General features: G+C 42.7%; 2 protein-coding genes across 6 annotated transcripts in view; both read left to right on the forward strand.

Moving 5' to 3' along the window:
• Positions 1 to 1,512: 1,512 nt before the first annotated feature.
• On the forward strand, positions 1,513 to 14,158 carry LOC123770132 (organic cation transporter protein). Of its 5 annotated transcripts, none has more exons than XM_069301310.1 (12): positions 1,513 to 1,655; positions 3,353 to 3,569; positions 4,068 to 4,215; positions 4,550 to 4,661; positions 4,936 to 5,039; positions 7,062 to 7,216; positions 7,620 to 7,788; positions 8,529 to 8,718; positions 9,165 to 9,250; positions 9,860 to 10,116; positions 10,321 to 10,505; positions 12,096 to 14,158. In XM_069301310.1, exons 2-12 carry the CDS (start codon positions 3,488 to 3,490, stop codon positions 12,387 to 12,389), a joined length of 1,782 nt encoding a protein of 593 aa, XP_069157411.1. In that variant the 5' UTR covers positions 1,513 to 1,655; positions 3,353 to 3,487; the 3' UTR covers positions 12,390 to 14,158. The 5 variants fall into 5 exon arrangements, with proteins under 5 accessions (XP_069157411.1, XP_069157409.1, XP_069157410.1 ...); XM_069301308.1 differs by lacking the exon at positions 1,513 to 1,655 and adding an exon at positions 2,602 to 3,065; XM_069301309.1 differs by lacking the exon at positions 1,513 to 1,655 and adding an exon at positions 2,602 to 3,042.
• A 140-nt stretch (positions 14,159 to 14,298) lies between these two features.
• The window catches only part of LOC123769825 (glycine receptor subunit alpha-2), a 103,156-nt gene continuing 100,912 nt past the window's right edge, over positions 14,299 to 16,542 (forward strand). The window contains exon 1 of the mRNA XM_069301316.1: positions 14,299 to 15,397. The gene's annotated coding sequence lies outside the window, so the exon portion shown is untranslated. The remainder of the gene's footprint in view (positions 15,398 to 16,542) is intronic.

The following is a 16,542-nucleotide window of genomic DNA, read 5'->3' on the forward strand; positions in this document are numbered from 1 at the left end:
AACTTATCAAAGGTCCTTCCCATTATTCCTCTAAACAAGTTACGCGGACTTTTGCTATGTCAAACTTGATCAGACAATTATATTTTCATTCGATCAGGTAAACTAGGTTCACAAAATTACGGTTTACTGGGAAACTGTGATGCAGTTAAGGTCATTACTGTGTAAAGGGTTCATAGCAGGGGGCCAGCATTCCCCAAGCATTTACTCAGATACTTTCTAAGTCTGTAAATCTTCCCTCAGTCATGGCGGCTGTGTTTACATATATTAAACAGTTTACGAGCCTTGGGAACTTCACAACCCAAGGTTATTATTGTTATATACAACCTCGTAGTGCTTCCGTGCTCATAAACTGTATATTAAACGTAAACCAAGCCGCCATGATTGAGGAAAGATGAACAGGTTTCGTAAGTGGTTGAGTAAATGGTTGATGATCGTGGCCTAGGCTTGTAAAGTGAACATTTGTGAAAGACAAGAATCATCTATACAGAGGAAGGCTACTGTGTCGGAGACAGGATGCAATCCACAACAGTTGCATACCTCCCGGGTACCTACTTATTGCTTGGTAAAGAACTGTACCAGATGTCGGGAAGTGTAACCCAAATGACCTGCCCGGAGATCGAACCCGGGACCACACGACTGAGAGCGGAATGCACGAACCAGTGCATCATATACCGTATCAGGCCTACACAGGCCGATTTTAAAATGCATTATTATTTTAAAAGCAAAATTTGTGCAACCTTCATCTCGACAAATATATGTTCTGCACTATAAAAATTGTCTTTCCGGGCAATAGTTATAAAATCTTTCACAGTGTGAACAGACATTTAAAACGTTTCTAGTTCCTTCATCAGCATTAATTAATTAGGGTTTTATCCAAGGACAACATTTCTGAAGAAAGTTGGTCAGCCAGCGTGGAAGTGTTGCAGCATTGTTTGTAAATTAACTGGCGCTTCTGTGTGGGGAGTTGCTTCTGCATAGCAAGTGGAGTAAGCTGGTTAGCCTCGCTCCTCTGGCTCGTCCATGCACTACCCAACCTCCAAAAGACTCATTCGTCAATATTTAAGAGTTATGGGTCGCTGAGATTGCGTATAATTCAATCACACCATCTTTCCTATAAGTTAAATTCGTTACAGACACACACACACGCACACAAACAGGAAGGGGACGGTTGTGCCAGTGCAGTGTTTGGCTCTTGGAGCGGTCGTCACAACAGTTGGCGGGAGATGTGGACCCCCACCAAACACAGCCGTCGGGGCCACTACACTGTACACATGACTCCTCTCCACACAACACTGTAAGCAGTCTGCCGCTGTGTATACACTCCAGGGTGCGTGCCTAGGGAGTGTTGTCGTCGATCGTGAAGGGGCTAGACGACCCCAGGCGCGTCTGTAACAAGACAACAATGTATACAAATCCTACATAGAGTGATAACGAGCATAAAAGTACAATATAATTTCACGAAAGCAAGAATGTGGAGTCAGGTTTTGACTGGGAATGTGAGAGACAGAGACACTTGGCGGTAAGGTGCCAACGGCAGCCTTGTTTACTCTCTCACAGAGCCACTAAGTGTCAAGTGTGTCCAAAAACATAACAGAAACTATCTACGTTTAAGACGAATAAGTAATAACGTCAAACAGAAGTTAAACTTAACGCATGTAAGTGTTGGGGGGGGGGGAGAGAGAGGAAAGAATGGGCAATACAAAATAAGTTGAGAATCGGGTGCAGAGGTCGTGAGCAAGGGGAACCTATTGTGTTCCGCGAGTCTATATGGCAACACGGACCTCGTCCATATGAGGGTACAGAATAGGCACATATGTACTTGACCAATGAGTTTATTTGATTGTTAATTCATCGTTCATAAGTCAACACGGAGCAATGTGACAGTGATCTACTGTGAAATATTCTCTAAACTGGAGGTACCTATTAACACCCATCTTCACTATATCCCCCCCTCTCTCTCTCACACACACACAATTAGAGAGAGAGAGAGAGAGAGAGAGAGAGAGAGAGAGAGAGAGAGAGAGAGAGAGAGAGAGAGAGAGAGAGAGAGAGAGAGAGAGAGAGAGAGAGAGAGAGAGAGAGAGAGAGAGAGAGAAAGAGAGAGAGAGAGAGAGAGAGAGAGAGAGAGAGAGAGAGAGAGAGAGAGAGAGAGAGAGAGAGAGAGAGAGAGAGAGAGAGAGAGAGAGAGAGAGAGAGAGAGAGAGAGAAAGAGAGAGAGAGAGAGAGAGAGAGAGAGAGAGAGAGAGAGAGAGAGAGAGAGAGAGAGAGAGAGAGAGAGAGAGAGAGAGAGAGAGAGAGAGAGAGAGAGAGAGAGAGAGAGAGAGAGAGAGAGAGAGAGAGAGAGAGAGAGAGAGAGAGAGAGGTAAACACGGGGACTGAACTGTCCATTTGTGATGTTCACTACATGACTGGAATTTTGATCTTGTTATTAAAGTGTAAAACCTGCGATGAATTAAATGATCGAACAGATAATAACAAATTATAACAACCAAAAAGGGTGCCATTGTTACCTGGGAGTATAGGGGTGGCATACCTGGCAGGTAATTACGTCCTTAGAGCAGTAAACTACACCTTAGTGGTGTAGACGAGGCAGTCCTGAAGCACCTTCCAGTGTGGTGCTACATACCCTTCCCAGCTTGGTGCCTTCTGCTGATAATTACTTACTCTTCACTCCTAACCAGCTTCACAGTGCTGTTTCAAAGGATACTCAGAAGAAAATAAGGACTGAAGGATTACTTCTACTGCACTTTCACTATTATCTCTGTCTTGTTTTCACTGTGTTTGTTCTTGTAAATGTTGACGTTTAAGGCCTAGAGTGTGTTGTATACAGCCTGGAGACTGTTAGTATCTCTACACCTCCCAACTCTGACACATCCTGGTCAGTCGCTACACCTAGAGTGTGTTGTATACAGCCTGGAGACTGTTAGTATCTCTACACCTCCCAACTCTGACACATCCTGGTCAGTCGCTACACCTAGAGTGTGTTGTATACAGCCTGGAGACTGTTAGTATCTCTACACATCCCAACTCTGACACATCCTGGTCAGTCGCTACACATGATGCAGGTGACGTGTTATTTTGTCTATGTGTTGAACAGTAGACCTGGGGGTTTGATCCTCAGGTAGAACAGAAACAGTCGGGCACATTTTCTTACAGCCAATACCCCTGTTCACCTAGTAATAACATAGGTACTTGGTAACTATAGGCAACTTTTGTGTGTTGAATCCTTGAGAAAGTCAGTCACTGGCCTTGGGGGGCGGGGATCTTACACCTGATGTCTCTGTTCACCTAGCAGTAAATAGGGCTCAGCAGTATAGAATAGCTTAACGGAATGACAGTCTTATGTTCTCAGGCCCTGGCTGCGTAGGGGCTACTCTTCCACCTGGGCAAAATCTGGCCAAAGGACGTTTATACTAACCGAATTGAGGTTGATAACATTGATTGTACTTTGATTTAGCGGTGATAGAGTATATCCGGCCTAACCAACATGGAGAAGAATTTCGACACCATCATCACCAAACTGGGCACAGGACGCTGGAACATTTTCTACTTGATCACTCTCCCCTACAGTAAGCACTTCTTTGTTCAATCACAAAAAGATTTCAGCTTACATAATATTAATAATAATAAATGCAATTATAGCCAAAACACTGGCCAGTGGTTATATACTGACTAAATTGATTGTTTATTGAATAAAGCCACTAGTTATGCACCTCACCTAGCCTAACCTAACCAACCCTTACCTAACCTAATCTAACTTAACTTTACCAAACCTTGCTTAACCTAACCTTACCTAGCAGTAATTAGGTACTTGGGAGATAGAAAACAGTTGTGGGTTGCATCCTGGATAGTCCTTTGCCCTGGTGAACCTCGATGAACCAAAAAGGCTTCGTGACCCTGACAATGGGTTACTGCATCTTGCTGCAATAATCCCAGCAAACACGCAGTGCAACAACACCATTTTGTTTAACATTAATATATTATTATGAGGTTATAATATATCATTGTGGTTACAGTCTTCCCAGCTTGACATCTTCATTTGATAGTTACTATAAATCTCTCAACAGCAAGCTTAATGATAGTATATCACGCGTTGGGTGGGGCTTTCCTAGCTCCTAGAGTTCCCTTCACGTGTCGCCCTCCTCACCACCACCTCCTTGCAGCCAACACCACAACTCTCTCTTCTCTCACCAACAATTCAATCTCCAACACCGAGTGAGTATAACAACATTAAATTCATAATGTGTTGTTTGAGATCTCTTCCTATAGGTCTGTAACGTAATAGTGCATTTCATTTTAGCCATAGACTTGTCATAAATACCATATATGCTGGCTGATAGAACTCATCTTCTTGGCCCACCATCAACCAAATACATAGTGTGTTTACATGTACAAAATAATATGGTTCTCCTAGAAAATCACTTTCAAACAATATTTAATGACAACAAAATTGAGAATATATGTTGGTTAAATACAGTACACAAAAATGTTTGAGGTGAGGCACAGAAGTATAATGTTGAGTGAAATATTGGGCGTTCCTTGTGGCCAGGAACCCGTGCACGTACCTGGTGGAGTACGGGTCCTCCGGGGACCCCGTGGAGGAGCCGTGCACTCACTGGGACTTTGATAACTCCACTTTTTCCTCCACTATCACTTCCGAGGTTAGATGAAGTTCTTATCATATTTGCATTTAAAGTAATTAATCCATAAATTGCTCGAAACGAGTTTTCCGTTCTGTGCTCCAATCACTATTTGCTATTTACTTCTGTGTTCTGATCGATATCTATAATTTCCCATATATTCTATTAACTATTTTTAAACATGCACTCCTTGATGTAGTGCTTTTAAATACCTGTGCAGTTCAGAGGTTAATCTTCTGATGACAGAGGCAGTCCATAGGTCTATATTTTATCACTTAATTCCCTTCACCCACAGTTTGGGCTGGTGTGTGGGTTGCAGTACCTGCAGGTGGCGTACCAGACACTCTACATGGCAGGGAACATGTTGGGCTCTGTGGTCTCTGGCCTCCTCTCTGACAAGTATGTTTCACCAAATAATCACTCATTATCATCTTCACAACGAGTGATCATTTTCATGAAGTATTTATAAGACCACTCACAATATCTTTCATAATCTTAGCAGTTCAGTTTGTATTTATTTTATAAAATAATAAGCTCTGAAGCACTACAAAGTTGTCTAGAAGAACAAAGTTATCTATAACATAATAACTTCGGGGGAAGGCCAACCTTGCAGTACTTCTATGTTCATAAACTGTCCAATAAACACAGATTACGCTGCCATGGTCAGGGAAAGACGTACATTGGACATGTGATTAGACACAGCTGAATGTTTGATGAATTGTACACGTGATTGGACACGTGAATGCTTGATGAATTCTGACTGGCCATATAAATGGTCGATTCTCATAATTTGTCGTGTCAAATCTGAAACAGTTGTGTCTACTGAGACACATAAGAAACTGGGCAGCCCAAGTTATCTATCAGGGTTGATGCTCAGGTAATCTATCAGGGCTGAGGCTCAGGTTGTGTACTTTTATGCATTTAGTTTCTTTAATTAAATATTTTCTTTGTCAGTTGTTCAGGAAATAAAATAAATAACATAACATTTATCGCAGTTTGAACATTTAAAAAAATTACAAACAAAAAATTGACTTATTAAGTTCACAGGCGTGAACACAAATATTCTGACTTCCTGGACACGACCCCACTGTTATCTTCTCCTTATATCCTGGACACGACCCCACTGTTATCTTCTCCTTATATCCTGGACACGACCCCACTGTTATCTTCTCCTTATATGCTGGACACGACCCCACTGTTATCTTCTCCTTATATCCTGGACACGACCCCACTGTTATCTTCTCCTTATATCCTGGACACGACCCCACTGTTATCTTCTCCTTATTTCCTGGACACGACCCCACTGTTATCTTCTCCTTATATCCTGGACACGACCCCACTGTTATCTTCTCCTTATATCCTGGACACGACCCCACTGTTATCTTCTCCTTATATCCTGGACACGACCCCACTGTTATCTTCTCCTTATATGCTGGACACGACCCCACTGTTATCTTCTCCTTATATCCTGGACACGACCCCACTGTTATCTTCTCCTTATATGCTGGACACGACCCCACTGTTATCTTCTCCTTATATCCTGGACACGACCCCACTGTTATCTTCTCCTTATATCCTGGACACGACCCCACTGTTATCTTCTCCTTATATCCTGGACACGACCCCACTGTTATCTTCTCCTTATATCCTGGACACGACCCCACTGTTATCTTCTCCTTATATCCTGGACACGACCCCACTGTTATCTTCTCCTTATATCTTGACAGAGTATTCTTTTTGTTTTAGAAAGGCTCACACTGTTATATTTTCCTTAAAGTCTGGCAAAGTATCGTGATTGCCAGACAGGCGTCCACTGATATAATTACCTCCTGTCATTCTTCAGGAAGGTACCAATATTGAGTCATTTTGTATCATTGTTAATCATAATATGTAATTTTCTTTTACCAGCTGGCTGCAATGTGTTTTAGTGCTGATGATGGAGAGTATTATTAGGCAATGTATATTTAAGAAAAGAAGAAGCACTAAAAAGCACAAAGTCAATATGACTATATAGCACTTAGACGGTATGTAAGGACAAGGAGCTGAGATTTGAAGGAGTGAAGGTATGGTCCCCAACTACTTGGGCTGTCTGGGATCGAACACCGTTCCTGCAAGAAGTGAGCCTGTCAGTATACAGGCTCACTTCGCCCGAGCGATTGGACGCTACGTGCAGAAGGAGCTGAAGCTGAAGTGAAGGAACGTGACCAATCACTTGAACCATCATGGAGAGAAGCCTTGCAAGAAGCCTTGCAAGAAGCCTTGCAAGAAGCCTTGCAAGAAGCCTTGCAAGAAGCCCTGCAAGAAGCCCTGCAAGAAGCCCTGCAAGAAGCGAAGCCGTGACAAATCCAAGTGGAATATAATCCAGGTGGATGGGTGTTATGTCTGATAATCAAAGAATAAAATAATATTGTTTTTCTGCAGATATGGAAGGAAGACAGTGATTGTCACCTGCAGTGTGACCTTCACTGTACTAGCCATAGGGTCTTGCTGGCTTACCAACATCTATGTTCTCCTGGCATCACGTTTCCTGTTGGGGTCCCTGCATATCTCTTTCACCCAGTCCTCCTATACTTTGTGTAAGTTGAGGCTACTGTTTGCTCTAATCTGATGACCTGTGGTTGTAGAATAAGTTTATGTATAGATAGATAGGGAGTGTGTGTGTGTTGGCGAGGCTGTAAAGGGCTGCATTGATGTAGGTATGACTCTTTGCAGCCGCTGTTTACCAGGTTGTGGTTGTAAACGACGATGTCTACAACCACTGTCTGCTAAGGTCTGGGTCACTGTGGTTGTTAGACATGTGTGGCAGCTCTTATTTATTCGTAATTATGTAATTTATAAATGTTTTACCTTTGCTTGAAACACAGACGATCCATTATTGTTACCTATAAATCCAAACCATAAATAGACAAAATAGATCATAAAGTCACAACCGTCACTAATATTCGTGGGCTGATCCCGGGATGTGTTTGTGTGTGTCAGTGATGGAGGTGATGGGCCCCAAGCTCCGCTCTCTGGCCGGAATGGTGTTCTATATCCCGTGGTCACTAGGCGTCGTGGCGTGGGGAGGCTACGCCTACCTTATCAGGGACTGGAGGATGCTGCAGCTCACTGTATCCCTCACCGGTCTGCTCTTCTTACCAGTGCTGCTGTAAGCATTCACACATTATATTCCACATATTATTGTTGTTGTTCAATGCTACACATAACTATATCCCTATGAGTCTACACATGATTTTTCTCCTATTTATCATCATAGATATAATGCATGGTATAGCTGTTATCTAATGCCATGTGTAACTAACCCTGTCACTACTAAACACTATTTTAGCAATATTGATGCAGTAGCAGGAACACCAAGTAGGGAAACCGAAAGTTGCAAATGCATAATGTTGTTACTTAGATCCTGTAGGAATGTTGTTGGGAATTGATCAAGTCTGGTGATGTTTAGATGTCTCAGCTGGAGAGGCTGTGATGAACAATGACCGAGAATATTCATTTGGTTTGGTTTGGGAACAGAAGACATGTTAGTATCTCTCTCTCTTTTTTTTTTAACTAAAACTAGGATTCATAAAGGATGTCTAATGACATACCTTGTGAAACTGCAAGCAAAAACTGTTATCCTACCTCAGCTCATCTGAAGCCTACACCTAGAAACTCATTTATTTCATGAGAATATACTTTGAAACTAACACATAGGGAACAAGGAATCTATGGAAGCTAAGTTGAAGCTTACTCCTAGAGGCTCATTTATATCATAAACCTGTTATATGCATCAGAAGGAATAACCTTTATTCATTAAAAAACATTAGGTAACAATCATATAAGGAACGGGATGAGCATGTAGCCAACTGTGTGCCAAAGTCTCTCTCTCTCTCTCTCTCCCTCGAGAGAACAACTAAGGTACACCACAGTATGCGTCAATCAACCTCGTTGTAACAGGGTGATTGATGAGTCCCCGAGGTGGTTAATGGTCCAGGGGCGCCCTCACGAGGCCCTGAAGGTGGTGAAGAAGGGGGCCCGCTGGAACAAGGTCTCCCTTCCCCCTGACCAGCACCTTCTGCAACTTCTTACCCAGCAGGTGAGTCATGATTACACAGGACCCAGCAGGTGAGTCATGATTACACAGGACCCAGCAGGTGAGCCCTAACATAGGAGGCATCAGGTGAGCAAAGATAACAATGACGAATGTTTCAGTCAATCAACCAATCGATAGCTCATTCAATCAACCAATCGATAGCTCATTCAATCAACCAATCGATAGCTCATTCAATCAACCAATCGATAGCTCATTCAATCAACCAATCGATAGCTCATTCAACCAAACCAATCAATCAATTACAATTATATATCATTTTTGTTTATTGATAATATTTGTCTTTGAATCTCGAGTGAAAATAGAGTAAAACTTCAAATATTAAAAATGTCACCCGTTTTCTCTCTAAGCAAAAAAGGAGGCAATTTCCTCACTCTAAAAGAGAGGTAGAGGTGTAATGTTTGGTACTTAGTTTGGGCCAATATTTGCAGACAGAAGAAGAGAAACCAGTTGGTGATGGGGACAGTCTCTTCAGCTCTCTCTGGGCCAACCTACGAGCAGCTGCTATCCTTGTCAGGTGAGCAAAGAAACAAAAAAGTAAGAAAAAATACATTACATTATTTGGGTTCCACACGATTGCGTTGAATATATATATATATATATATATATATATATATATATATATATATATATATATATATATATATATATATATATATATATATATATATATATATATATATGTCGTACCTAGTAGCCAGAACGCACTTCTCAGCCTACTATGCAAGGCCCGATTTGCCTAATAAGCCAAGTTTTCATGAATTAATTGTTTTTCGACTACCTAACCTACCTAACCTAACCTAACCTAACTTTTTCGGCTACCTAACCGAACCTAACCTATAAAGATAGGTTAGGTTAGGTTAGGTAGGGTTGGTTAGGTTCGGTCATATATCTAAGTTAATTTTAACTCCAATAAAAAAAAATTGACCTCATACATAATGAAATTGGTAGCTTTATCATTTCAAAAGAAAAAAATTAGAGAAAATATATTAATTCAGGAAAACTTGGCTTATTAGGCAAATCGGGCCTTGCATAGTAGGCTGAGAAGTGCGTTCTGGCTACTAGGTACGACATATATATATATAAGGAAATTTGTTAACTTTGGTGAATCTCTCGTCCTGACCAGAACTCCTAGGCTTCGCACCATCACCTTTTGCAGCGGCCTAATCTATTTCGCAATATCCATGGTGTATTTTGGTCTTAGCCTAAGTGGGGGGAACTACACCTCCGACCCATTCCTGTACATGGCCCTGACTGGCGCTGTAGAGGTGCTTGGTGCCGTCTCAGTGCCACTGGTGACCCGCGTAAGCAGGAAAATCCTGGTGATTGTCTTTGTCCTGCTCACCGGTGCTTCCCTGCTGTGTCTAGCGGTCATACCAACAGGTTGGTGCACCAACACTTCCAACATTTCTATAACTAGTAAGGGTAAGGCTTACTCTGAGCTATGGGAAGGGAAAAACTCTCAACCTGCTAACAGCAGTCAGAAGTCGTCTGCTCCTGAATCCTTTGTTTCACATATATATCTATTTTACTGCATTTATAAATCCTCATTAACCCTTTTTGCACATTCCACTGATTTTTTTACAGAGATGGAATGGCTGATCATCACATTAGCCATGGCCGGCAAGTTCGCCATCAACATAGCTTTCAACATCATCATCCTCTTCTCCACCGAACTGTTCCCCACGGAGGTGCGAAATCGAGGTGCTGGCACCTGCTTCATGCTGTCTAGGCTTGGTGTCCTGGTCGCCCCTATCGTCACCGATTACCTGGTAGGTGCATTATACTCTCTCCTCTGCCTCTCTCCCTCTCTTCTCTCATCTAATAACTCGATTTTTTATGGAATCGATCAATTCGCTAATAATGTGATGCACTAGTCATCCTCCAGAGGTTGATAGATCTTAGTAATCCTCCAGAGGTTGATAGATCTTAGTAACCCTCCAGAGGTTGATAGATCTTATAGTAACCCTCCAGAGGTTGATAGATCTTAGTAACCCTCCAGAGGTTGATAGATCTTAGTAATAATCCAGAGGTTGATAGAACTTATAGTAACCCTCCAGAGGTTGATAGACCTTATAGTAACCCTCCAGAGGTTGATAGAACTTATAGTAACCCTCCAGAGGTTGATAGATCTTATAGTAACCCTCCAGAGGTTGATAGATCTTAGTAACCCTCCAGAGGTTGATAGAACTTATAGTAACCCTCCAGAGGTTGATAGAACTTATAGTAACCCTCCAGAGGTTGGTAGATCTTATAGTAACCCTCCAGAGGTTGATAGATCTTAGTAACCCTCCAGAGGTTGATAGAACTTACAGTAACCCTCCAGAGGTTGATAGATCTTATAGTAACCCTCCAGAGGTTGATAGATCTTAGTAACCCTCCAGAGGTTGATAGAACTTATAGTAACCCTCCAGAGGTTGATAGATCTTATAGTAACCCTCCAGAGGTTGATAGATCTTAGTAACCCTCCAGAGGTTGATAGAACTTACAGTAACCCTCCAGAGGTTGATAGATCTTATAGTAACCCTCCAGAGGTTGATAGATCTTAGTAACCCTCCAGAGGTTGATAGAACTTATAGTAACCCTCCAGAGGTTGATAGATCTTAGTAACCCTCCAGAGGTTGATAGAACTTATAGTAACCCTCCAGAGGTTGATAGATCTTATAGAAACCCTTCAGAGGTTGATAGATCTTAGTAACCCTCCAGAGGTTGATAGATCTTATAGTAACCCTCCAGAGGTTGATAGATCTTATAGTAACCCTCCAGAGGCTGATAGATCTTATAGTAACCCTCCAGAGGTTGATAGATCTTATAGTAACCCTCCAGAGGCTGATAGATCTTATAGTAACCCTCCAGAGGTTGATAGATCTTATAGTAACCCTCCAGAGGTTGATAGAACTTATAGTAACCCTCCAGAGGTTGATAGATCTTATAGTAACCCTCCAGAGGTTGATAGATCTTATAGTAACCCTCCAGAGGTTGATAGATCTTATAGTAACCCTCCAGAGGCTGATAGATCTTATAGTAACCCTCCAGAGGTTGATAGATCTTAGTAACCCTCCAGAGGTTGATAGATCTTATAGTAACCCTCCAGAGGTTGATAGATCTTAGTAACCCTCCAGAGGTTGATAGATTTTATAGTAACCCTCCAGAGGTTGATAGATCTTATAGTAACCCTCCAGAGGTTGATAGATCTTAGTAACCCTCCAGAGGTAAAAGGTCTTAAGGACACCAACAAGACGTTTTATTATTTTCTAAATATTGTCTTGATTAAGTTGTAATTGTAGGCTTACTGTATTTTTATGGTAACTAGCTACTTTGCCTGTAGAACTGACACCACTAATTGTTGTAAATGTTGTCAGGTGTTACTGCACACCTGGCTGCCCTCAGTGGTGCTGGGGACGGCGGCAGTGGTGGCAGGTCTGATCACCTTCACCCTCCCGGAGACACTGAACACCACCCTGTATGACACCGTCACCCAGATGGAACAACAGCACCACACAGCTCCTGACACCATCACCAAGCTGGAGCAGCAGCACCACACAGCTCCTGACACCTTCTCCCAGATGGAGCAGCAGCTCCACACAGCTCCTGACACCATCACCAAGCTGGAGCAGCAACACCACACAGCTTCTGACACCGTCACCCAGCTGTAACAACAGCACCACACAGCTCCTGACACCATCACCAAGCTGGAGCAGCAACAGCACACAGCTTCTGACACCTTCTCCCAGATGGAACAACAGCACCACACAGCTCCTGACACCATCACCAAGCTGGAGCAGCAGCACCACACAGCTCCTGACACCTTCTCCCAGATGGAGCTGCAGCACCACACAGCTCCTGACACCATCACCAAGCTGGAGCAGCAACAGCACACAGCTTCTGACACCGTCACCCAGCTGGAACAACAGCACCACACAGCTCCTGACACCATCACCAAGCTGGAGCAGCAACAGCACACAGCTTCTGACACCTTCTCCCAGATGGAACAACAGCACCACACAGCTCCTGACACCATCACCAAGCTGGAGCAGCAGCACCACACAGCTCCTGACACCTTCTCCCAGATGGAGCTGCAGCACCACACAGCTCCTGACACCATCACCAAGCTGGAGCAGCAGCACCACACAGCTCCTGACACCATCACCAAGCTGGAGCAGCAACACCACACAGCTTCTGACACCGTCACCAAGCTGTAACAACAGCACCACACAGCTCCTGACACCTTCTCCCAGATGGAGCAGCAGCACCACACAGCTCCTGACACCATCACCAAGCTGGAGCAGCAACACTACACAACTTCTGACACCGTCACCAAGCTGTAACAACAGCACCACACAGCTCCTGACACCTTCTCCCAGATGGAGCAGCAGCACCACACAGCTCCTGACACCATCACCAAGGTGTAGGAGTGTAAAAGCCCAAGCTGTTCTTTTGGAGGGGAACAGGTGTTCTCAAATGTGTTCATTCTGGTTTTGACGACCAGTCGTCATTGAGAATGTTCAGGGAAAGCCAGATCAATGAAACTGTTAAGGCATACGAGCAGACGCGAGGAGAGAAGTCTGAATGAGGGTTTCCCCCTCTACCCTGGAAACACAAACCGAAACTGTCTCTATTTTCCGCTTGTTACAACTTGTAATAAAGTTGGTACATCTTGGCTTAACGTGTTTATGACGTATTAGAACGTTGTTACAACTTGCTATATTGGTTGTTATAACTGGTTAGGACGTGTTAAAACTTGTTCGAACGTTGTACCAACGTCGTAGTTTCGGTGTGTTTGGCGGGTAGTCCCTCAGAAAGTGATAACACAGACCAAGCGACCGTTAGAGCATATGACGGGTGAGGGGGAGAAGCCTAGTACATTTTCCTCATCTCCAGAGGCATCTTCACTCCGTGAATGTTGTGTAGTCTTGGAGGCTGAGAGTCAAGCCTAAAATCCGGGAGGTAGGGGCATGGTTTGTCATGCCCTGGGCATTACCCTAGGCTCAGAGAGGACATGAATTGACAGGAAACAGGAGCATACATCCTGTCTGTTTCTGGGTAACCGCTTTCACTGGTGAGAAAGTGAAAGTTATACATTTATAACTGATGTAGGTAAACCGGTTCCCTATTTCATATACCATTGGCATATTGTATTCATTTCCTTGCTAGGCTTTACTCCTTCTGTTAATAATTACTTACTTATTTGCTAGGCTTTATAGTGTAAGATGTCAGTATCTGACTAATAAATATACGTTAATGAACTAAAATGTACTTGGGCTAGAAAACGATTGGAGCTGTATGGTGGGATCGAACCACCGTCCGGGGATACCACAGACTCTGGTTCGATGCTAATGTCCGACTCCAAGGTTTTTCTCATAGATCACGTTATTGTGATTTCTTTGTGTAATTAGTGTTAATTATAAACCCATCAGTTTGTTTATTATTTTGTTTCAATGATTTGGTTGAATTAAATATCAACTCATCCTCCCCGAGTCTTGTAAATATTGATAAACGATTGTTGAGGTAGTCAAGATCCGCTTGAATGTTTAAGGGTTAGGTGAGTGACGGTGTCCTCCTTACCTTACCCTACCCTTCTACCCCAAAGGGAGAACAGGTAAGTCATGAGATTGCAGACCTGGTCAAGTGTTAACGAACTGTCAGGTCAGAACACCTGCTGTCATTAGGTCTCGTCACCTGACTTATCAGCAAAGTGGAAAATACTATGAACACAAGCGCCAGAAGGATTTCAATCCCAAGGGTGTTGTAGAATGGTGACTTTAAAAGGTGTTAAATATACCAAATTAAAAGGTGTTAAATATACCAAAGCTAGAAGACAAGAAAAAGAGGTGATATGATCACTACATACAAAATAGTAACAGGAATCGGCAAAATTGACAAAGAAGAATTACAAAAAAATAGCAACTTCAAGAACAAAAGAACATAGGTTCAAACTAAGGAAACAAAGCTGCCGAAAAATACTAGAAAGTTCACTTTTGCAGAGTGGAAGACGGTTGGAACAATTTAGGCGAGAAGGTGATGGAGGCCAAAACAGTCAGTAGTTTCAAAGCGTTATATGACAAATAGTACTGGGAAGATGGGACACTACAGCCGTAGCTCTCATCCTATAACTACACTTAACCCTCCTCGTAGCTCCTGGTTTTTGTTTCGGAAAACATGTAGTTGTATGTCATTGCACCATTCCCAATTTATTATATAATTCTTGAAATATGGGCAGGGGCCTTTTCAAATGCCTTGTTTAGTTTTAGTGTATAAACTGTTCTGAGTGTATTTGAAAACACCTCCAAGGTAGCAGGTAGCCAGCACATGCCTGGAAAGCATATCCAACTTGCGCGACCTGTTACCTCCCTCTAAATGAATGTAAACAACTGTTCAATTCATAATATAACCATTCCCTAGTACATTTTGTGATTGAAAACATTAATAAAATATAAGTGTTAAATGTAGAAATCTAGACCAAACTCCTATGACTTTCAATAAGGTTGTATTATACAAATAATTTGAACCTCTGAAACATTGGAACGAGTTGGCGGGAAGGAAGCGTTGGCGTCAGTGGAGTCGGCCATTGTGGGAGAGACGAGCTGTGGACGTCGCCGGATCGTGAACCGCCTCTTCACGTTTCTGGACTTTTGTAAAGCCTCTTCGTTCACTAGAGAATTAGGTGTGTACCTTTCGATACATATACGTATTCTGCGTAAAGTTGCGTGGTGCATTTTCTAGAGTAGAGCAGAGTTATTTAGAATTGAGTGTTTTTACATGTGGATTGTTCCAGCTGGCGCCTGGCAATGTTTGCATCTTGCCGCTCGTGTGCGTGATTTTGGGCTTATATAACCATCTGTACTTTATTTAGTGTAGTTTTGTGTAGATCCCAAGCGTGGAGTAACTGCCACGGTATTAATTGTATATTACATGCTTTATATTCTTAGTGGTAGAGTCAGTGTTTACATAAAGGTGCATTGTGCCTTTTCAGTTTCAACGAAAGTATTTAACTTTTGCTATTTTGTAAATTACTCAGAGGCCATAGGTTTTATGGCCTTTTGGATAAACACTAGGCTATCCGGCAACCCAATTATCCGGCAACCCAGTTATCCGGCAACCCAGTTATCCGGCAACCCGACTCTTTCCAACAACCAGACTATTCGGCAACCCAAATTCCCAGCCCAGAAATCATTCGGTCTTGCCAAGTTCAGTAAAGTAAAATGACTCCAGAAATATATATATTTTTTTACAAGTTAATCTTTAAATTATTAAATGTAAACACTTAATTGCTCGATTATCATTTAAGCTAATCTACTCTTATCTTATACTAACTTTGTCTCACCAGGGCGGACGACCCTACCCCCCTCCCCCCACTCCTAAAGTGTGTGTCATTAGACATATAATTCATGAACTGTACCTGTACTCAGTGACATTGGGCGAGGAACCTTCGGATTTTGTAGCCTTGCAGTACATATGGGTGAATTTTGTTATCCTGCCTCTTTTTACCTCCCTCCCCAGAATTAATTTGTATTTACCAGAGAGCCACCACCTCACAAGTGCCCTTGACTAGGACGAGGACGCCGGTGGCCTGTTTGTCAAAGGTTGCTTTGTTTTGCCCCCCCCCCCCATGTGTTCTAATGGTTTCATTCACCTGGATTTTGACTAAACGATGTTTTGGTATTTACGGTTTCGGCGGGTAGGTGCTTCTATGAGTTTATAACCCTATGGGTGAGTTTTTGGGTTTATAACCCTATGGGTGAGTTTTTGGGTTATTTCCCTATGGGTGAGTTTTTTGGTTTATAACCCTATGGTGAGTTTTTTGGGTTA

Source organism: Procambarus clarkii, chromosome 45 (assembly GCF_040958095.1).
Source record: "Procambarus clarkii isolate CNS0578487 chromosome 45, FALCON_Pclarkii_2.0, whole genome shotgun sequence".
Taxonomy (NCBI): domain Eukaryota; kingdom Metazoa; phylum Arthropoda; class Malacostraca; order Decapoda; family Cambaridae; genus Procambarus; species Procambarus clarkii.